At 36.6% G+C, this 22,705-nt stretch overlaps 1 protein-coding gene and 1 long non-coding RNA gene across 4 annotated transcripts in view; one reads left to right on the top strand and one right to left on the bottom strand.

The window, feature by feature from the left end:
- LOC128815185 (uncharacterized) lies at window positions 1-8,982 on the top strand. The gene is made up of 4 exons (XR_008439570.1): window positions 1-175; window positions 5,265-5,372; window positions 8,102-8,306; window positions 8,815-8,982. It is a non-coding gene; the product is annotated as an uncharacterized LOC128815185 (long non-coding RNA).
- KCTD5 (potassium channel tetramerization domain containing 5) overlaps window positions 2,041-22,705 on the bottom strand; it is a 32,219-nt gene continuing 11,554 nt past the window's right edge. Inside the window, exons 5-7 of one of the 3 annotated variants that reach the window (XM_053991655.1) lie at window positions 21,236-21,352; window positions 15,342-15,467; window positions 12,733-12,813 (exon numbers count right to left, since the gene is read on the bottom strand). In XM_053991655.1, the coding sequence (XP_053847630.1) occupies window positions 12,769-12,813; window positions 15,342-15,467; window positions 21,236-21,352 (288 nt within the window). In that variant the 3' untranslated portion in view covers window positions 12,733-12,768. Of the gene's footprint in view, window positions 8,206-12,732; window positions 12,814-15,341; window positions 15,468-21,235; window positions 21,353-22,705 lie in introns of those variants that run through there. The other 2 variants (XM_053991657.1, XM_053991656.1) reach the window with 2 other exon arrangements.

The raw sequence follows: 22,705 nt of genomic DNA, 5'->3' as shown, positions 1-22,705 counted from the left end.
CCCCTGTGCCCGGCCGAGCCTGATTGGAGGCGGGGCCGCTGCGCCGGAGGGGCTCCCGCAGCTGCGGGCCGGGCGGAGCGGCCTATCAGAGAGCCGGCAGGCCGCAGGAAGGCGGTCTTCAGTTCACCTCCCGGCCGCGCTAGTTTCACTGACCTTTACGGGATTTATGACCTAGGTTTTGTTTCTCGTTGCTTTGTTGGTTTGGTTTGGTTTGGTTTGGTTTGGTTTGGTTTGGTTTGGTTTGGTTTGGTTTCCTTTCCTTTCCTTTCCTTGGCGGGGGGGGAGGGATGTTGTTTGGGTTTCTAAGAACGCATTTTTAGTCGCCAGTAGAGTATGAATCACATTCTTTTCTCATCTTGAACTTCTCTTTCTTAATGAAACTGAGGAATTTTTAGTCCTGAAATCACTGCCTTGCGCTAGTCTGTGTCAATGTTACTTGAAAGATATTCTGTGTAGTATTAATGCTCAAAATGGTTTCTTCAGAACTCTAGAATTGACTATTTCAGTAAATAATCACCTAGATTCCAATCATCCCTAATCAAAATGTATGCTGAAGATCACTCTACCTAAGAAACCTTTCACCAGTAGCAAATGCCCACCGTAGACCAAGATAAACACATACTCCCCTGTGTAACTTTCCACACAATTTCAGTGACATTACGAAAAGCAGTGGAAACTGTTAACACCTGGCTTACAGTATCTCTCTCATGATATTGTACACATTACAGTCTCTAAGAATGTCACATACATATGGACTATGTGTGTATGACTACCAGGCAAGATTTCAGCACACTGAAAGATGAACAGCATCCTAAAAGGTGAATTTGCAGGATCATTTTCATCTTTCTGAAGTGAAACTTCCCACTGAACTAGTGCCAAATGAACCCTAGATGTTATGAAAGATCCAAACAGATTGCTAATGACTTAGTTGTTTATGTCTCCTTTATAACCTGTTTTCTAGTTCAGGGTAGACACTTGTCCCTTTTGTGCTCTCATTTTTCCTAAATGGTGAAAACACTTGCAGCAACAAATATGTAGAATACGAATTTGGGTTGAAAGTCATGCTAGCTGACTCTAAAATACCAATACTTTTAGTAGGACAGTCTGATGAAAATACAGATGCACACATTGATTACTTAATTACTGTAATTGCTGTACTTGATTACTACAGCAGTGTTTGTTCCTAGCACTAATTTTAGTAAAATTCAAATGCAGCAAATTAGTTTAGTAAAATTACAATTTTACTGATGTTGCTGGATATACAAGGAAATAATAGAATGTGCTTTGCACTTAAAACTGACATGATGAAATTCACTTCACATGTAACTATAGAGCCTCTAGGAATTTAAAAATCATGGGTCTTAGCTTCTCAAATTCTTACTAGCAGTTCAGAAAATAAGAGCTGTCCAGTGGTCTTCTCAATACTAATACTCAATTATAAACTTTTCTATAGTTGTAGAGGACACAGCTGTCAAATTTTCTGGATAATTTCAACAACCTGTACTTTGTACTTAAATAATTTACTTCCTTCAGCCATTTCTATCCTTGAAACTTATTATATGTTTGCCTTATTACAAAGCATCAATTCCCAATAGCTTCGTTTTTCAAACAAAGGAAGCACTTACATTAAAAAGCAAAGCAGTGGATTCTAGCATCTTTGATGTTAGGCAGGGTGGTTTCTGAGTTGTGCAAAAGAAAAGGTAAGCAAAGTGATTAGTTAAAACTTTTTCATGTGATTATATATCCATTAAAAGAAACAACTATTTCCTCCTACAATAATCAGCATGTCACAGAAACTGCAAAGGAAAATAATTTCCCAACTGGTATATATCTGAATAGACCTAACTTTTTTGTTAGTCTTTGGGGCAGCAGTGAAGGATACTTCTCCTTTACAGAGAAGAAAGCTTTACTGCTTTGAATCACTGCACAAATATGCAACTACATTTTACATCTGAAGTGCTAAATTAGGAATCATCATAGGATATGACACTATTAATATCAGTTAGTGCATTTAGAAAAGACAGATGTAAGACATCACACTTTAAAAGGGAAAAAACAGGTTTATTCCATGCAGTTTACAATACACTAGTGTTATGAAAAGAAGTTAAAAAAATACCCATACACATTTCATTTGTTTGTTTTGAAAGTGATGGTTAACTGTAACCACCTTCAAATTATTTGGGAAGCCCTAGCAGATTTTTTTCCAGGGAAATTTCCGTGAATTCAGTTTCTTGTCTGTGTCTGTGCTATGAGTTTTGGTTAATGCAAATGCATTAAAACCAAATCATAACTCAAATTTTGCTGCAGTAAGAACACTTCAGAGATAATGAATTGGCACAAAATAAAGTGTTATTGCTAATCCACTATCCAGGAAATAACATGTTGCAAGTATGGCCACTTAGGTATAAGCACAAACAGCTGATGCACAACTAATTTTGAGACCAGTGATTTGGAGGAAAAGGTTAAAAAGAACACATTTGTTGAATTGGGTAGGTGATCCTAAAGAGTGCATAGGAAGTTGATTTCTCATAGCTAGGTTGAGGTAAGGATAAGGGCAGAAGCAGGTGGAAAAAGCTGCCATTTGATACTCCTTCAGTTTGGTGATCTTGTTTCAGTTCCAGTAGAGAGGTTGGTAACATTCCTTTTTTTAAGAGTGCCTTGGCACTTGCTTCATTCTTGCAAGTACACATGAGCCAAGTTAATGTGAGTAAAGTTGTGCATAAGCTTTTGGAAAATCTTCAAAAGTAGCAAGAATCATGTACATAATAAATACATTTACTCTTACTCTACTTATCTCAGATGATGAGGCCTCAAAATCACAACAGGTCTTGGGTCAAAATTTAGGCTCAGCTTTCTAAGGCAAGGAGAGCTCTGTCACAGAACCTCTTCCCTTTCCATTCACCCCCAAAATAGCAAAATAACTTTAAAAGAAGTTTCTCTCGTTATAGTACTTATTAAGACACAATATCCTGAAGATTTTGTGAAATATCTTTCCAGATAGCCTCCAGAAAGCTATATTTGCAGCAGTATCTACTCACTGAACTTCTGAGAAGTTTATGCCTTGGTAGACATCACTAAAGTAAAGGTCAACTAAGTTGCAAAGAAATATTCTGTGATTTCCTGGGGCAGAATCTTCCTCAAAGCTTCTCTATTGCCATTGCTGTTCATAAAAATTGTTAGATTTCAGCAAAGGTAATAATAAAGTGGAGGGTAAGTGTACTGCCTTCTCTAGTGTGCTCTTATCCAATCTGGATATTGAAAATCCAAGCCATATAGGAACACTTACATCTGCAATTGGTTCAGACATTTGCAAAAATTATTTTAAGAGTCCATGAGTTGAAATGAAAACTGACTAGTTGTTTTTTAGACATTGTATGTCTCTGAAACCTCAAATTAGCCCTGGAAAGCATTTTAGCCCTTAGCATTTCTGCTCTGAAAATGAAAAGAGTTCCTTCTGTCAGTCATTTAGGCAAACTGGACAGTAAGATCTATGTAGCCCTTTAAAGCCTCTGTTCATTAAGAAGCCTTTAAAGACAGGTCCTGATTTTTGTGAAACAAAAGAAAACTTGCATGACACTGAGTTCAGAGAGCCTTCCATGTTGTTTTTTAAACTGAATATTCATGCTATTTAAAGAATCAATAATTCTACTCAAAGCCCCACATAAGATCCCAAGATTGTCCTCAAAACTGGAGATAGCTGCAGTCTAAACTACAATAAAGTAACAGGCAGCATCGTAAGGCTTAAGTATTTCAAATCTGTTGTGTTAGAAAAGACACTTCTCCAATGACCACTCAGGTTTTAAGCCTACTCTCTTAAGATAACAGACACTGTTAAAGGCATAACAAAATTTCATCTCTTTCAAGAGCCCCACAGTTCGAGGGCTGATTGAAAAAGTTAATTTGAAAAACTTGAAACTTTTGATGTGCTGAGAGAGTAAAAATAGGAGAACAGCACTTTCTGATTTTATCACATCTTAAGTGAACAAAACCCCAGACTTCAGGCTTTCATTTGACTTCCATCTTCTTCAAAAAGCCCAGGACAACTTCACTCTTCTCCCAGTACTTTCCAAGGAATACATTCTAGTATACCTGGGTAATTATAATCCAGATTCTATTTAATTCCACTGAAGCAGATACTACTGCATTTTTGCACTCCAAGTTCATTTTTGTAATATTAATAAAAATTTGTAAGTAATGTATGTTAATTTGCTGGTGAGAGCTCTCTACAGTTTAAACAGAGATGACAACTCAACAACTTCAACAGACATTCACAGAATAGTGTTCTGTTATGAGAAGCACTCTTCTGGTAACACTATCACCCTCCTCAGCAGACTTGTTCCCTTGGTTGCATGCCTGCAACCAAGTTATCTTTTGTTTAATCTGCCAGTTTTCATTTTTCTCCTGGAAAAAAAAAAACAAAAATACCTCAGAAAAAGAGGAGATTGATTCAATTTTTGCATCTGCAGGAAATAGTCCTGTTTCTAATCCATCATAACTGTGCATTCCCATTGCTAGAAATGGAGCTACACAGCTAGTGTCTAAAGAAAATCTCAAAACAAAAAAGTCAGATTCACTGAGCTTCATTTTTAAAGAAATGCCTTCTCCTAATGCTACAATGCAGGATGAAAGGAACTTTTATCATTACAAGAAATCTGAGTTTGAAAAAAACACAGTACACTTTCCAACTTTTATGAGTATATGATTGTGATGATGGAAACTTTAGTAAAGAATCAAAAAAATAAATTCAATCAAGTCTTTGACACACAATTAAATTACTGTGGGATTTAAAAAATGCAATTAACTGTAATCCATGGAAATCCCACACTAAGTAGGACAAAATCCCAGGTAACCTTTGGGCTGGATGCTGCTGAGTCAGAGTATATGTTTGGACAGTTATTATGAACCATGTGGCATTCATGTCTTTAAGCTCTCAGAATTACTTGTTCATTGCAGACAAATTCTGATTCACTTGCTGCTTGAAGAAGTCAAAAGCATGTAACATAAAAATGGCATCTCCAATAAAGGAAAAAATAGCCTCTGAGAAAACCTAAGGCCAACAATATGCTGTTTCCAAACTCAAAGCAAGAAATTGCTATAGCAACTTTGAAATTCTGTTTTTAAACAAGTTTTGCAAGAAGTGTGTCATGTAAATGCCTTTAAGGAATTTCATCTCTCTCCCTTCCTGCTTTATTACTTCTGCTATGATCTTTTCAAGCTCAGGATCTAAAGTTCTAACCTGGAATACTGTTCTGATTTAACAACAGAGGAGCTGTGTATGTCCAGAGTTAAGTCCAAGTGGTTTGCAGCACAGCTTTGCAGATCCAGCCTGACAGTGAACCCCTCAGCTCTGCACAGTCACAGACAATTCTCAGGTACGTACTCTCCAAATGGCAGAAAAAGAACAAAGGACTCCAGTTTTAACTGTACAGGTACATTACTTCCTTCTTGCAAGATCTTAACAGATGAAGCAATGTTTGCAAAGCCTGGTCATGCAGATTGGACTCTACTACAATTACCTTGTTACTGTCACTAACTTTATTTGAAACTGCAACAGTCAAACAAAAATAAACAAAACTTATTTAGGGATAAATGCTTAATGCCTTGAAAAAAGCTGAAGAGAGCATTTCCATCTATCTGAAAGCCTCACATGATCACAAAAATTAAAGCAATAATGACAATAGCAAGAACAGGAAAGTAGTTAGTTCAGGTGGCCTCAAACAACAGCGTATTTAAAATAATTTATAAGGTACCTGCCTACTAAAGTTCTCTCTTTTCTTTCCTTCTTAAAATCTTTGTGAGATGTAGGAAACAAAGTGCAAAAAATTATTAAACACTCATTTCCCTAAAATTAGCTATGACAGGGATACAATGTAAACTAAACTGCATGTAATCTCAGCATAGAAGCAGGTTTTAAAACTGAAAATATTCCGGTCGGGAAAAAAACCCCATACTTTGAAAAAGCCACTCTTTTACATACTCTAGATTTGTTCAGTTTGCTCAGTTTGTTACTCATGCTTTGCTGATGGCATTCAGGAAAATTTAACTTTATTAAACAGTCTGGCCTTTTTGGGTTTAATAAGAGAGGCAACAGAAATGCTGATTCAGAAGGATCACTGTAAAACTGGTATTTTAGGCATTAAAATCCACTTAGATCAATGCTGAATTACTCAGTAGAGCACACCAAGAAAACAACAAGTAATACAGTTGGCTGCAATGAGCCGGAGAGCTCAGAGAATTTGGTGGAGTCATACTGCTTAAAAACACAGTGACTACTGCAGCAGAGGAAATGTTTTAATATGCAGTTAACACAGACAATTGTTATGCTTATTTTCAGATACACAAGATAATCCATCACTATTTACGGGACATCTGTGTGCTCAATTTAAGCTGATAAAATGTGGGTACCTAAAAAAGTATAAAAGTATAAACATTTCCCCCTACACAATTACAGTTTTAGTAAATTAAATTCAGTTTTAACTTCTTAAAAAAAGACAAAAATTGTATGTGTTGTGGAGGGGCCAGCAGCTTCCCGTGCAGACCACATCCAAGTCACAAAATGCATTACAAATCCTTTCAAGCATTAGGCACACGGACAAAACATTTAGCCCATTGCTTAACCTGTTTAGTAGAAATGTTTCTTACAAATTGTTTTGCCAAACTTTTATCAATGTCTAAGTCCTTTAAAAAATGAAATAATAATTAAAAAAAAGTAGACCCTGGGTGTTTGAAAATCAGGCTTTTGTGTAAAGGATTACCTACAGTATATGCATAAATTCTGAAATTACTAAGAATGAAAACTGTAATGTCTTTAGAATTTAAAACCATCTTGTAGCTTTTTGAAACTCCCTTCCATTGGTTCCATGAGTCAATGAAGCCAAGTTTTACACTGTCCATTTTGTTAAGTGTTTTAAAGATGTGCTAAAGATTTTGCTCAAAACATAGTGTGTGTCTTGTGTAGTAGCCTTCATCAAGGACAAACTAACAAAGCTGCACCACATTCTGTTCAAACACTGTTCTTAACTGCATAGCTGAAACTGTATAGAGTTTCAGAAAACAAAGAGAAAGGTTTCTCAACAAAGAGAAAGGTTGATTAAAGGGAACCTGAATATCCAAAGTAATCAGGTTTTTCAACTGGATGAGTTTATGTTCACACTAAGGTTGATTTTAATCCGAGTCATAGAGACAGGGACGTAGGACTAGCCAGCTGTATTTCTGTAAAACCTTCAGCTCTAGAAATATCTCTACCCTAATCCACACAGTTCAATGCTTACAGGCATTTTATAGAAGCACAAACACACATATGAGTACAAACACCTCCAAAGAAACAGAATGTTCAGTTGGTCATTTTAAGTGAATTTTGATTCCACTTTCAAGCATGTGATCAGGACTGGAGCATAACTTTTGCAGGAGACTGTTTTAACAGAGGGAACATTAAGAATAACTCAGAGGAAGGCCATTTTCTCTGAGTTTAGTCTTCCCTTTGGGTATTAAAATAAGCTATACATCCAGTCAATATATACACCCTTCAGAGAAACCTTTTCTCTTTTGTGTAACTTTTACACATGCTAGTTTCAGTTGATCTCCGAGGCTGTTATTACATAATAGATTATGTCACAGAACCATAAGGAATGTGCAGTATAATACAGTCAACTGGGGCTGACACTGATTCTGAAACAACGTATGCCCAAATACTTGCGTTTCTGGGCTGTAACATTTGTGTGTGTGTATGTGTGTGTAAGTGTGTGTATGTTTGTGTGTGTGTGTAGCACCAATTACATTGTCCTTTTAAGGTTTACAATGATTAGTAGGAAAAGGTCTCCAAACTGATCAACATTGGGTCATCCAGCACCAGACATCAAGTGCTACATGTCTCCGAGGAAAATATGAGTGCATGGTCATTTCTTTTCAAATGACCAGTGTCAATAAGCCACCAAGAGAGCACAACCATGCACTACAACCAAAACTTAACACACATTCCCACACCATCTATTCCCATTATGTAAACTTGCAATGCTTCCAGAAGTTGACACCAGCTTATAGGCAAATACGGTTGAACCCATATCAACAGAAAATTGTCTAAATCAGATTTTTTCTTTTGCAGCCAAGCCTCTTCAGTGTGACAATTCACTGCATCTTCGAATAAAAGAAAAAAATTGTCATCGTTCAATACTGTCTTCACATCCTGGAACCTCGTTCTTGCAAAATCTGAAATAGACCAATAAAAATTCTATAAATGAAAATTAGCTCAATGTCATTCCTAAAGCATGGAGATCAAAGAGCAACATAATGACTACTTTAAATTACTGGTAATGTGTCAGGGACCTGGTTCGAGGAAATTCCTGGGATCTGTGCTTTAAAGCTGAAAAAAGACAAGATTGATATGTACAATGTCTATTATCAAATACCATTAAAACACTGCTAGGAAATGAGTATGATTAATATAATTCATTAATACATTAATAAGACTTAAGAGTTGGCAATTGTAAAAAGTAAGCCACTGCACCTCAACCTAGTTCGGAAGATCCTGAGGTCCTATGTGGTAAATTAACGTGGGTACTTTACTAGGAACTGAATTTAATCTTAATTTTTCCTGTTCCAGAAAAATGTCCTTAACTTTCTGAAGTTTCAGATGCAAATTGTGTTCCATAGATTAGTACTGAAAACATGAACTAGCAAGTTAAAATGTGCAGAAATGTCACACTGGGTGTGTTGATGCAAGAAGCTTTCAAAGGCCAAATACAACCTGGCAAGTTTTAAATCAACAACATCCATTTTACTTCCAGTTTGACTATTTTTTGTCCTTTTCTGTTTCAGTTTATTTTGTCCCCGCCAGAGAGGAAAGGATTCAAGTCTTAGGACTGACTGTTCAAGCAATTATATTTTAATGTTGCTGCTCTAAACTGAATCACAACCAGCAATAATGAGGTAAACTGTCAAGCTGCATAGTACTCTAGACTGTGTCAGCAGGCTGTAGAACCAATCATGACAAAAGGCAAACAAAGCATTAAAGCAAAGCTTCAAACGTACTGAGCATAAGTACTTAAGAATGTTAATCTGTAAGTAAAAGTCTTATGATACTTCATTTTCTTTTGCTTCTTGATAATTTTGTTAGTATTGGGAAGGGCTCTTTATTTCAAAAGCTGAAAGAAAGCAAAGGCACAATTCCTGGACAATGGCAGAGCTGCCCTCAAGATGGATTTTCTTTCTATTATGATCTTGGTGTAGCCTGATGTTACAACAAACACTCAGTAGCACATTCCAGCCCATAGAATCTGCCAGCACACACAACACTTCAGTCTCTGTGCTTGTAGGGTAAAGGCTGGCAGTTGATTCACACAACAGTTTCAAGTATGGTTTTAAATTTTAAAAGCTGAGCTATTTGATTTCCTTTTAATATTGTTAAAATGGCTATATTGTCTTCCATAGTGACTGAAGTTAAGCAAGGTCTCACCTGCTTTGCCCAACTCCATGGGATTTTTTAAGGGCTGGAGTTCATGAAACACCCATTACCATTTGTGTAGCTCAGGGACAGTTCAGAGGCAGTGTGGTGTTAGCTCAAAAAATTAAAAATCCACTTTATCACTTGCTCACTGCATTCCCTCCTACACCTGGATCTAGCTTTGTGCATACAAAGTTCTTTTTAATTTCAAATTCAGCATTATTGTTTTGAAGTTATGAAGCCAGATGTCAGCGTAACTACTTTGAAAAATTTCCAAAATACAGAAAGACATTTTCCACTGTCCATATCATGCTTTAAGGTACATTTTAGAAGAAAACACCTCTTATTTCATTAAGGTAATTTATGAATGTTACACATGACTATGTGTACTAAGCAAAAAGCATTCATATGAAACTGTACGAAAGAGATAAGTGAATTCTGTGGGGGAAAAAACAGGCTCTATAAATTACTCAGCAACTGCTTGTGTAATACATGCCAAAGGGACTAGATAAACTTACAGATGATAGTGCCACTGATACCAACTCATGGTATTACAGTGTCATTGTAGCTTCCATAAAGTGACCTGGATGAAGGCTTGAAGCCAAAATTCACAGACTGAGTTCTACTGGAAGGTGGGGAAATATATCAGGAATAGATATCATAAATGCTTCATACTTAAACTCCTTCCCCAAGTATTTGCTGTTGATCAGAGTAGAGAACAAAGTGCTGGAGTAGACGCCCACAATTGAGGATAACAGTCTGATGCAGCAAATGGAGTCAGTAAGTGAAACCATATCCAACAGAGACAAAAACATGGCTGAAACAAATACCTGTGCAACTAGAAAATAATACTGGATCAATTACTTTTGTTATTATTTCCAAATTAATATGAAGTATTTGAGTTCATTTATTCCTAGAAGAGTATTTGCAAGATTAATAGCCTTAGAACTATTTTCTGTAGCATCAGGAACACATGCAGTAAGATAAAGCAGAGCCAGATCTGGACGCTGAACTTTGCGCACTTTACTGAACCAGTAATCCCAACATAAAGAAAAAATTCTATTCCATCAGGCAATATTTTAACACACTTTTCTTGATGCTTCTTCTGTAACCTTCACCTCTACTGAAGGGGAAATCATAGAATCACAAGAGTGGGTTTGGTTGGAAGGGATCCTAAAGATCATCTCATTCAAACCCCTGCCCTGGGCAGGGACACCTTCCACTGTCCCAGGCTGCTCCAAGCCCTGTCCAACATGGCCTTGGACACTTCCAGTGATGGAGCAACCCCAGCCTCTCTGGACAACCTGTGCCAGGTGTCTCACCACCTTAATGGTAAAGAACATGCTCATCATTATATCCAATCTAAAGCTAGCCTCTTTCAGTTTAAAAACCTCACCCCTTGTCCTGTCACCATGAGCCCTGCTAAAAAGTCTTTTTTCATCTTTCTCCTAAGGCTTTTAAAGCATTGGAAATGCAGTAACATCGGCCCTGGTGCTCTCTTCTCCAGGCTTAACAATCCCAACTGTCTTGGCCCATCTTCACAGGAGAGGTGTTCTAGCCTGCAGGCCATTTTCGTGTCTCTCCTCTGGACCCACTCTCACAGGTCTTGTACTGGGAATCCCAGAGCTAGATGCAGCATTAAAGGTGGGATTTAATGAGAATAGAGTTGAGGGGGAGAACCACTTCCCTCAACCTGCTGGCCATGCATCCTTTGTTGCAGTCCTGGATAACTGGCTTTCTAGTCTGCAAGGATTGCTGGCTCAAATTCAAGTTTTCACCCACCAGTATCCCCAATTCTGCAATGCTGCAGTAAATCCATCTATCACCCAGTCTGTACTGACACTGGGGATTGTACCAACTCTAGTACAGATCTGCTGTATAGAGGATTTTCCTTATTTTCATATTTCTGTTTTATTTTCCCTATAGGTGCACCAGATCCAAAGCTGCCTTAAAAATTCTCAACAATGCTGAATGAACTCTCATATTCTAGGGGCCTGAATGTGATTTTTTCTTAGGGAAGCAGATCATGAAAACTATTTCTTCCCATTCAAAATAAAGCTGCTGCTGCTGCTAGAAATGTGTTTTAAGGACTGTTTGCCTCTCAGGCAGCTTAAGAATATTACATTCAATTCCAGCAAAGTGCCAATTTACTTTGTTTCAATAAAGTTTCAGATTTGATCGATTCCTTTCAGCCATTCTGAAGACTGTCAAAAGGCTTTGCACTACCCTAGCAGTAGCTTCTGTCAGCATCATTTCAGAAAATAATATAGGCTCTTTTTCAGCCATGTGCAGTGACTTCATAGAATCACAGCATATCCTGAGCAGGAAGGGACCCACAGGAATCCTTAAGTGATGATCCTGGCCTTGCACAAGACAACCTCAAAAATCACACCATGTGCCTGACAGCATTGTCCAAACTTCACAGATAAGTGTTAAGGCTGCTTTACAGCTAAAAAGTTCAGGTGTATAGGTGAGAAGCTGAAGTTTCATCTCATGCAATGGTAAAGATCTTCAATTTATACAGGCTCAAGTGACCACCCACACCATACCACTGAACATTCAATGGTATGTTATCTTCTAGAAACTACAGTGGAATAAATATGAGTAGTACTTAAAGACACATTAGGAAAAGTGCCTAAGTTGTTTTTCCAGATGCAGCCTTTTTTGTGCTCTTCCACTTGTGACTTTTAATGTAGCTTGATCTTCAATCAGATGTCAAACTACAGCGGAAAGGATCCCTCCCCAGAGTTGTTTCCAGTTGTTTCCAGGAAACAACTGGAAACAACTGCAGAACCAAGATCACACTATTTACTTCTATTTGCCACATCTTTACTAAAAAAAATACTTAGTTTCAAAATTACCAGTTAAGACCACCTTTGGACGACGTTGCACTTCAATCAAGTTTGTTAAATTATTGCCAAATAAGACATTTACTGAAAAGGTATACAGTAAGTTTGTATCACATGCCTCTGCATGTAAAAAAACCTATCTCACAGAAAAGCTGGTGCACATAAAAATAAGAAAGAAATGAATGAATGAAAAGCAATTATGGCCCTAGAATCTACATGAAGAACTTTCCTTCTCAGCAAAGCTTTAAAGGTACTTCTCACAATACAGTTTATAAAAGCAACACTAATTATTCTGTCAAAGAAGCAATATCCAGAACACAAATTCTACCTTTGCCAACCATGCCACAACTATAATCACAAACACACACACACCACCAGGACTAGCCGAAGGACAGCACTAGTGGGGGTGGGAATTGGATGGGGCAGAAAAGAATCTGGTTAAAATCCTAGGGCAGCTAGTGCTCACCATGACATTTACACTTAATCTGAGTCATTCATATCGTAATCCGTTTCTTCATCCTCACTCTGAGTGTCATGCAGCATGCAGCACGTATAGAGGAAGGAAGGGAAAAGAAGAGATTGCAAGTGAGTCAGAGCTGCAACATGAGTACATTCCACTTACACCTGAAGAATGTCGCAATGACATTTATTTACTTTTACCTGGGACCTCCACTCTTTGTATAAAAAAGTATGACAGCTGACCATTTCAAGAAGGAATGTAACAGATTTCATGACAATTTCCTCTTTCAAATATCCTTAAGTCAGCATTTAGAAGCCAACAGTCAGGTCCATGAAGTGGTTTGAAAGAGAAGACTGCTTGTGGGAATACAGGTTATCTTTTGGTTGTGCCATGGCTACCAGTAAAGGCCAGTGGAATCATTTAAGATTAATTTCCTCTGTTTAGGTGTATTAGAAGGTTACACAAAAGTCATCTACTAACTTATTATGCTGTTAACTAAAAAAAGAAAACACAAGAAAAAAGTCCCAAGAAGGAATGGAGGTGAAGCTTGATTAGATGGCTTTGGAAGATTAGAAAGTATCAGAAGATACTTTCTCCTATTCTGAAAATCCAGAACTATTAAATACAACTGAAGTGCTTGTCAATAAAAAATACATACTGGCACTGGCAGCTTTTTTTTTTTTTTTTCCTCTAACTCAGTCTGCTGTAAAATAGGAGGAGTTTCTTGTAAGTCAGTCCCACTGTATGAACATATTATTCTGTATATAAAAGTGGATACAAGAATTTCAGTCATATGTACTTCATGAAGACCAACTCAGACACTACCAAGGCTGGAGGATAGTGCTTGCTAAGAGGGAACTATGGAGACACCATCTCCCAAAGTCAGGACTCCAGAACACAGCTGTCAGAAACCTCTCAAGTAAAAAAAAACTATTATTTTTCCTTTTTTTTCCCCAATCACAACATATACCTATATACAAAAATATTATCATTTAGAAACTTAATATGTAAAAGAATTATTCTTCAAGTATTGCCTATTAATTGCTAGGAACAGCTTAACTCTTCCAGGACAAAATGAGGGAATGTTTATATCTCCAACCAAAATTAACAGTAATTCCTATTCATCACAGTGGTCAAATGATGCTTTGCTCTCTTCTCTGAAAAAATGACCAAGCAGCACAATAATGAAGATGTCTAAGGCAGCCTCTCTTAGCACTACTCCATTTACACAGTCATAATGCAGTCTCAACTAGCTTTTGGTTTTTGTCTTTAACACTTATTTTTGACCCATATTTTCTATTACATTAAGGATGCAACCTAACTCTGGCAACTTCTAAAATTACCTGAGGATGCACTACCATTCCTTATGAAGATATTTATTACACTCTAGAATTCCACATTTTATTTCAAGTAGATATCGCATCCCAAAATTATTACCACGCACCTCTGACATGTCAACTTTCAAAGTCTTCCTCAAGCATCCTGGCAAAAGCAGACCTTAACTAGGGTTTTGAAAGAGTAAGACATTGCTTACCCAGTTTCACTGTTTACCCCTAACTACATTAATCCTTTACAACTCTTTGGAAGTTTTATCTCAACAGTGATGAACATAAATTACTCATTTCACTAGGAATCCAACATACAGCTTAGAGTATTTCTATAGTTCAAATGATAAAAATTATTCCATATGTGTAGCTGCATAAGCATGCTAGAAAGCACAGAAAGTAATGAAGCTTTATCTGAGGCCTCAGTACCAAGACTCAGACCCATTCTTAGCATTATTTCAAAATCAATTTCTTTGAAGGCGATTTTTGAAAAAGCAAGCTTTGATGATTTACCAATTGTTTTCCAGCTACATAAGGGAAATCAAAAGCTTTTAAGACAACTACAGATGTATCCAGTTTGTCTGCAGTCATCTCCTCATACAAAGCAGAAATACAATGATAAAAGCTGTTCACTATTCATGACACTGAATACACTTACATTACAGAACTGCTCTGCCTTATGGTTAGTCAGCTGTGGCTTTATGTTTTCCTTTGTACAAATTCTGAAATACAACTGAGTAAAATGCTAAGATACTGTGTCCATTACAATCTTTTTGTAAAGTTGGTTACAGAAAGTAAACTTGGTAGAATCCTAAAAACATTATTAATAAGTACCCTCATTTTATAACATATTGCACGTGACTGTTTTACAGAGATAGCATCTTTCAAGTTCCATTCTCAGCAGCAAGATTTCTTCAGCAGAAGTCAAGCAAGAAGAACGGTTTTTAACTGAACCAGTGTCATTCAAATGTATAAGAAACAAAACCTATTTTCTCAGCTGTAAAGAGCAAGTATTTGCCAATGCCTGAAAAAAAAACAGATACTGAAAAAGTACAGAGTACTGTATTTAAATAATTCAGGCATGCGTAACAAATGTATGCTGACCATTTACAGTCCCTCATACAATGGACAGGGAATCATTATAAGTCCTGAACAAGGGGGGAAAAAGGACAATGAAGTAATAGTCCAGAACAGAGGTAGATCTATCATGACTTGTGAAGCCCACCCAATTCAACACCATTTCTTTAGTCCAATGTCTAGTAACTCACCTTTGCTTTTTCACTGGGTTCACTGGTTGTGCCATAAGGAGTGTTATGCAATTCCTTTGAGACAACACACAGAAATTCAGCCTGATCTTCATTGCCATAGTTATAGGAAGAACCAATACTGACCAGCTGAAAGACGAAATTAAAAAAAAAAAAAAAAAAAGAAGTCAATTGTATCTCCACATTAAACCAATTCCATAAAGTCTCACGATTAGTACAAACATTCCTCCCTCTTCAGACTGTAGGTTGTGCCTGAAGCATGATTCTCCACTTCAATGCAAATACGTTTTGATGCTGACAAATACATTGACAATACACACTCTGATGATAAGATATACAGTTTTTTTGAACAGTTAGAGAATTAATGATTCACTGTGAAAGAAAAGACTGTGGAGGCAGGCCAGTGAAGAAGTAGCCTGTTCCCTGTTTCTGTTATTTACTAGAAACCTTCCTATCCTCCAAAGTTAATTTTTAAAGTGGTATCTTAATGTGGCATGATTTAACATGTAAATGGCTGCATGCAGGAACCTCTTTAGCCTAAAGGGATACCCATCACTACTTACAGAATAATGGTATTTCTATTAAAACGTATTTTGAACAAACAAACACAATATTTGCATCTGATTGGAAAACAACAAGACACGGTATGGTGGGACATCAAGATTAACATCTGAAATTCATACATACTGCTACAAGGAAGCTAATTAAGAAAGTGCTACAAGCAGAAGCCATGTATAATGAAATGTGACATATTTACAAGTTTCTACAGTCTCTACATTGAATGATAAATGACAGTTTACTGAGAAAGAAGAATATACTCAACATAACTACTACTTTTTATGCAGCATGTTTATCAAATGGCAGCAATTGTCTTACCTTACACACAATACACTTACCTAATATGCTAGAAGCTTTACATGCTTGCCTGCCTTTCCAAGCCAGAATCAATTCAGATGTAGCTGGTTCATTTATTTTAAAGTTTTATTTCAAAAGCACAAGATAATGTGTGATCTACAAGATAATGTCAGATCTACTGACACAGATCAAAGTCCTAAAACTAAAACTGTTGCACAGATACACTGTGTCAATTTGCCATTACCCAAACTATATTTAATCTATCTACCAAATCACCACACATATACAATAAGACTGCCCTATTCCCCAGTCTCTACTGTACCATTTAAGTGCTCTAGAAACGGCCACATAGAAAAGGCCTAACTTATTTTTTTAGGGTAACAGCACTTAAAACACTGTAGTTACCTCTGTAAAGATAAATAGTGTACTACTGTTAGCCTAGCAGACCGCCAAAGGGTGTAAAAAATTTGCTAAAGCATGAAAGATGAAGTCAAGATGAAATCCTGATCCAGAGTTTGCACTTAAGGGATAAAATTATTCCCCCAACAAAAACTGAAGTTAGACCAAGGTTAAAAGCAGCTTCCATATAGCACTGTCAGAAGAAAACAAAGCCTCACTGTACTTTCTAAGGAGAGGAGAGAGATGTTCAGATGTTCCTGCACTGCAGTAAGCCAAGCAAGCACTTCCACAGATGGACAGAGCCAATGTCTACAAAGAGCAGCAGGCAGTGTGTCTACATAATGAATCAACTTGATGTCAGGCTTAGGCACCATCAAAAATTTTTGGAGCCTGATGATATTACAGCATACAAGGCTCAGCCTTCCATGAGCAGCACTGCCCATCAAAATTCATCACTCTCAAATTACGTACTTTAACTACACTGAATGTGATCACCAGAAACCTCCCCTGCCTCCTCCTCTTCTAACATCACTCTAGTTCTGCAAAATATATACATAAACAGTAATGAACACAGGCTGATCAAAAATTATTGTTAAAGACATTTTTTCCAACCAAAACTGTAATGAAGTTACAAACACCCAGGTTTTCTAGAAGCACCGATGCATATGAAGACTTAATTTACCTTGAGATGTTAAATCAGCTAATCTTTCACAATGAATACTCTGCAGTCTGCAGCATAACGTATTTGTGCAATACACAATCATGGAACCCACAGAGTAACTAGCTTCTCAGTTGCACAAAATGGACTAAGAAAGTCTACTGAAAAGCTGGAAAATCAACTCAAATTTACTTTGTATATTAAGATGATCTGTTGATTGTCTTCCCTATCAACAAAAAATATGCACAGATTTTCAGAAAAAAATAGCAATTAAGTTGCCTTAAACCCAAAAACGTGGCATAAAGTTTACACTATACATTATATAGCAATTATAAACTATTTCGTACAAATATAGTAACTGCTTCAATTATTAAGGTAAAAGGTAGGACATTAAACAACATTTTTAACCCACTTAAAGCCTAGAAAACATTCAGAAAGCTTGCATACATATTTAAATAAAGCCACTCAAAATTCACCTTCTCTGAAGTTTGAAGAGTAAAACTCAAGCATACAACTTAATTAATATACAGTTGACTCTTCTTCTTGGAAAATGGCAACGACTCATTATGAGGTCAGCTATGTTAACTACCAGAAGGAAAAATACTTCTTTACTTATTGACACTCTAAAGAAATAAATTACCTCTCTGAAAGTAGATACCATACAAGACCCAAACATCAGCCAAATCATCAATCCTGTTTCAACCACAGTGACAGGTCTTCAGTTGATATCTACTAACAAATGCTTCATAATCCAAGCATGTAAATCAAGCTATTGCACATAAATCTTTTTAGGAGACATGGCAGATTGAATATTTTTAGCCAGTTGGATAGGACTATCAATTTACCTGACTGCAAAACATCTAATGACTTTTTGCTACTACTGATCAGTTGATAAAGTTGCTTTTGCAGAATTAGACCCAAGTTCTTCAAAACTCCAACTCACAATACTCTCATAAGCAGTTTCATATGTGTGCAGCCAAAAATGTAGCATTTGCATAGTAGCAACTGCATGCTAGAAATGTCATTGTAGCTTTCTGAAATGATCAACAACAAGGCTGATGGCAGAAAAAGAAACAATGGAAAGTGATTGCAGATTAGAACTGAACTGTTCTGTCAGGAACAGCGATCAGAAATATGTTTTAGTGCTCCTATTCCAAAAGTCACCAGTACTGGTGACAACACTTTAAGAAGGATGCTGATAAAGTGGAAGACTACCCCTGCCATGTCCATCTGCCCCCCAAACTACCACCCCCATTCCACACCCCAAAAGAAGCCACAGCACATCAGAGTAATCTGAGGTATGAAAAACAGGTCAAAGGATTTCAGATTATCCAGACTACTGTTTCTCGGACTTTCTGAAAGGATAAACTGTTTTTGTTTTGAAGCCACAGTTGCTTCATGTAGCTTAAATTACCAGGAAGGATAAAATAACATGTTGAAACTGTAAATTCCATAGATTTGTATGCTTTTATATATATACGTACGTACGTATACACGCATATATCTATTGTTCTGCATTGGTTTATTCCTTCCATGGCTTGTCTCATTACACTCCTTAATAAAGCAGTGTGATTCTGTTTAAGCATCCCTGTGAGCCCCAACAGTGTCAGAATTGAGCACAGGAAAATACCAATGCTACTTATCACAGAAAATTCATTAGATAAGGATCCATTACTGCTTGCATGGAATAAGGGTTGATGGTACTAGCAGGCTGTCAGCTACAGTTAAAAGAAGGCAGGAATGGAAAGCTGCATTACTTTTATTTTTATTAAATCAAAGGAAATATAATTATTGCTTGAGGTGCCAATAGAGATCACGATTTTCCTGAAAAGAAATCACAAGAAGGAATTTCCTGTCTCATAATAAGGAACCTTATTTTTGAAGTGAACAAATCTCATGCCTAACTGAACTGAGACAGATCTCTAAACGAGACACATTTCAGTAACATGCCTATACAGATTTGCTGCATTGGTTTAATAATATTGATTCAAAATCTATATAGTATATTTACCAGACAAATCAGCAATAGTATTACTATCTCAGACCACTCCAGCCTGCACAAACAGCAGCCCAGTCTTCTTCTTCTTCCTTCTTCTTCTTCTTCCTCCTCTTCTTCCTCTGCTTACCACTGGAGTTACTCATATTAACCACTAGTAATTTCCTTCTTTATTTTGTGATGGTCTGATTTTCAAAACCAAGTAAATTCTATAACAATTATTCTCAAATTCTAATTTAAATATTCTTGTACTTTGAATATTACTGCTTCTATTTCAGATGTGCTGAATTCCTTGTACACTAGAAAGCTTGAAAAAACAGTCCTTTCAAAATTTTTAATCATACTATCAGCTAATAGAATTAAAGAAAATCTTCCACTCAATTTTTTTACAGAATCAAGTTGTATGAATCTAACAATGGACTGTATGCTTTTTAAACAGATAATGCATTTGTTCTGCCTTCCCAAAGGATTTGCAAAAGGTTATGAAGATACACACATATCAGCTCTTAAAACTCAGCTCTGATGACTGACACCAGGCCTGAAAGAATATTTATTTTAGGTCCCTTAAAGCAATAGTCAGACTTCAAAGCTTACTTTTTTTTATTATAATTTTTATTTTATTTTATACTTGCATTAATTTCTTCACTGCCCTCCCCACCTTCCATTTTACAATGCTGTCTTTTACTTTGAGCTATCCAGGGCATGAATGCATGAGTTAACATCATTCTGCCTGTACCCTACACGTCACTAACAAGCCACAATTCTCTCTCTGTTGCCGGAAGTATGAAACCCCCACATTTCACATTCCAAATGTTACCTATACAACTGCAAGAAACAGACAATGCTTGGTACATTGAAAGCAGATTCTGCTATAAGGCTGGGTAACACTCCAAGTTTCAAATCTAGAATTGCATGATTATGTGTCCATATAAAGTCACAAGCAAAGGTTTGTTTTTATTAAGCCATTTCACTACCATGTTATCTTCATAATGTTATACACATCTTTCAGACTAAATAACCATATATGTTGCAAGAAAAAGAACAAGTACTCCAGGCATTTTGTTGATGAAAAAAATTACAGAGCACCAGAGCACCCAAATCAATTCATATACAACACTTTGAAATGTAGCACAGATACTTAAAGAAACAGAAACTGCCTCCAATGTTACTGAGAGAAAAAAAAAACCTTCCCAAACTCACAAATATTTGGAAGTAACACAGCAATCAAAAAAGCAGAACAAGGGGAAAAGGAAGGATGAAAAAAATAGAGAATGAATGAAGCTAGGATTCTCCATTTGGATTCCAAGAAAATTTCCCAAGATGGAAAAAAAACCCAAATCAACAAAACAATAAAGCCAAGGAAACACCCAGCATGTTTTTTCAACTTGACACAAGATTTAAAACTGTCTCTTTTGTTCTCCCCTCACTCCTCCATATTTTACTTCTAAAAAAATCCTGTTACTCATTATTCAAATCTGAACATATCTCATCCACCTAAAAAAGAGTTAAGTTCTGAGTTACCAGAAATAAAGTGTTCAAACTCAGAACTTAACTGTGGTGGATGAAATAATAATTTTCCTAGTTTACCAGAAATGTCCCCTTCTGGGCCCACTGAACTCAAAGGTGTATTTTTAGGGCTCCTTACGTTTGAATTGTACTTCTTAGTTAACAAGTATAGATCAAAGGCTGTTAATTTTGGAAGAAAATGTAAGGAAAAGAAGTTACTGTGAAGGTAAGACCTCTTCCTAAGAAAAACCTTGAACTAAATAACCAAGGGATTTTTGTTTGGTTGTTTTTCTATTATTTTTACAATGTGGACATTCATAATGTGTAATGAAATATCGCGAATATAAATAAAAGCCAGTCACAAATACACACAAACTACTATGTGCTGTACATCCAGAAAAAAAGTGGAATGATCTGAAAGCAGCAGAAACGCAAGGAGGCCAAGCATATCAGTGTGAGGGCAAAAAGAATGGTGTGACACACCTCACTGCAGCATTTCTGGAAGCATCTCTCTTCCCCTTTCACTTCCCGTGACACTATCAGCAGAAACTCTGACTGCTGAGCCCGGCCACAGCTGTACTGGGAACCTATACTGACAAGCTGAAATAACCAATCAAAGCAAAACACAAAAAGAAACCTTTGTAAAGCTGAAGTACAAACCGTTATCCAAATTGTACAAGTAACAATGAGCTCAAACGTTCAGGTAACACTTACTTGCCACTAGAACAGGTTGCTATCAAGCTACAACTTTCATTTCAATGTAAAATTTACTGAGGCAGTTGCAAAGCCCTTTTTAATTTAAATGGAAGTTAAGAATTACTGATAAGAAGACAGAAAACTCCCCATATAACTGTATTGTAGTCAACTACTCTGTAAAACAAAGAAAGTTTGGTGCGTCATAAGAGTAACCATTATTTTCCTGTCATACATTGACACGTGGAGAAGGTAGCATGGATTTAAGACTGGAAGGTGTTATGTAAAGCAATTATCTTGGTTTGGAAAGACTCTCAATCTGGGACAGCAATATATAAAGCCCGGGTATTAAAGGGCTTCATCTTGTTCCAACTACTGATAAAATACAGCTAAGGAAACACAAGAAGTCAACAAGAGGAAAAAACATTGAGCGGTCTAGATTAGTTTTAGAAGGAGTCATTTACAAAAGATCCAAGAAAATAACTGGAATATAAAAAATTGTCTTGTTCCCACAAAAATCTCAACCAAGAACATTGGCCAAATGTCTAATAACTTAGAATCCAACCTCAGCTAAATTTCTCAATCTCTTATTACAAAATATATTTTCCCTTAATAACACATGGCAATTCCTAGCCCATTTAAATTAAAGCACAGTTTGTCAGCACACTTTAGAGAGATTATAACATTAATTTATATGTGAAGAGTTAGACAACAATTGCCTATTCTGAGTAAACTGTAGATTACAACATATGAGAAGGCCCATGAATAGTAACTTTATATGTATCCTGCTATTGCGTGTGAATAATTTTAAAGACAGCAGTTAAACACCATCCTCCTCATACACTGAACATACTTACGATTGCTAAGTATTATGGTGCCAGACTCAGGTTACATTAATCATTAAAATTTACATGATCAACACTGCTGCTGTCTAAAGCATTTCTATTTAACCAGTTTGTATAGCCCACAGTTTTTTATTCTGTTGTATTGTCAAAATACTGTTTTTTTCTGATTGCCTAAAGAGGCAACAATTGAAACTAAAAAAAATCCTCAACAAAATAACCCACGAAAGTTGGGCAGCATAATTTTTAGTAATAGATTTTGGACTGGGACTAATACATTACTGTACTGTTCTAGCAGAGGTTTCAAATGTGTTCTTTGGTAAAGGGCATCAATACAACTGCATTAGTGCACCAACAGTTCAGCTCCTTCCACTCCTATTTAATAACCATATACAATCATATTTAATGATAAAATTTT

Source organism: Vidua macroura, chromosome 16, assembly GCF_024509145.1.
Source record: "Vidua macroura isolate BioBank_ID:100142 chromosome 16, ASM2450914v1, whole genome shotgun sequence".
Classification (NCBI taxonomy): Eukaryota; Metazoa; Chordata; class Aves; order Passeriformes; family Viduidae; genus Vidua; species Vidua macroura.
The sequence above is the reverse complement of the archived record's forward strand: the minus strand, read 5'-3'. Positions and strand labels throughout refer to the sequence as shown.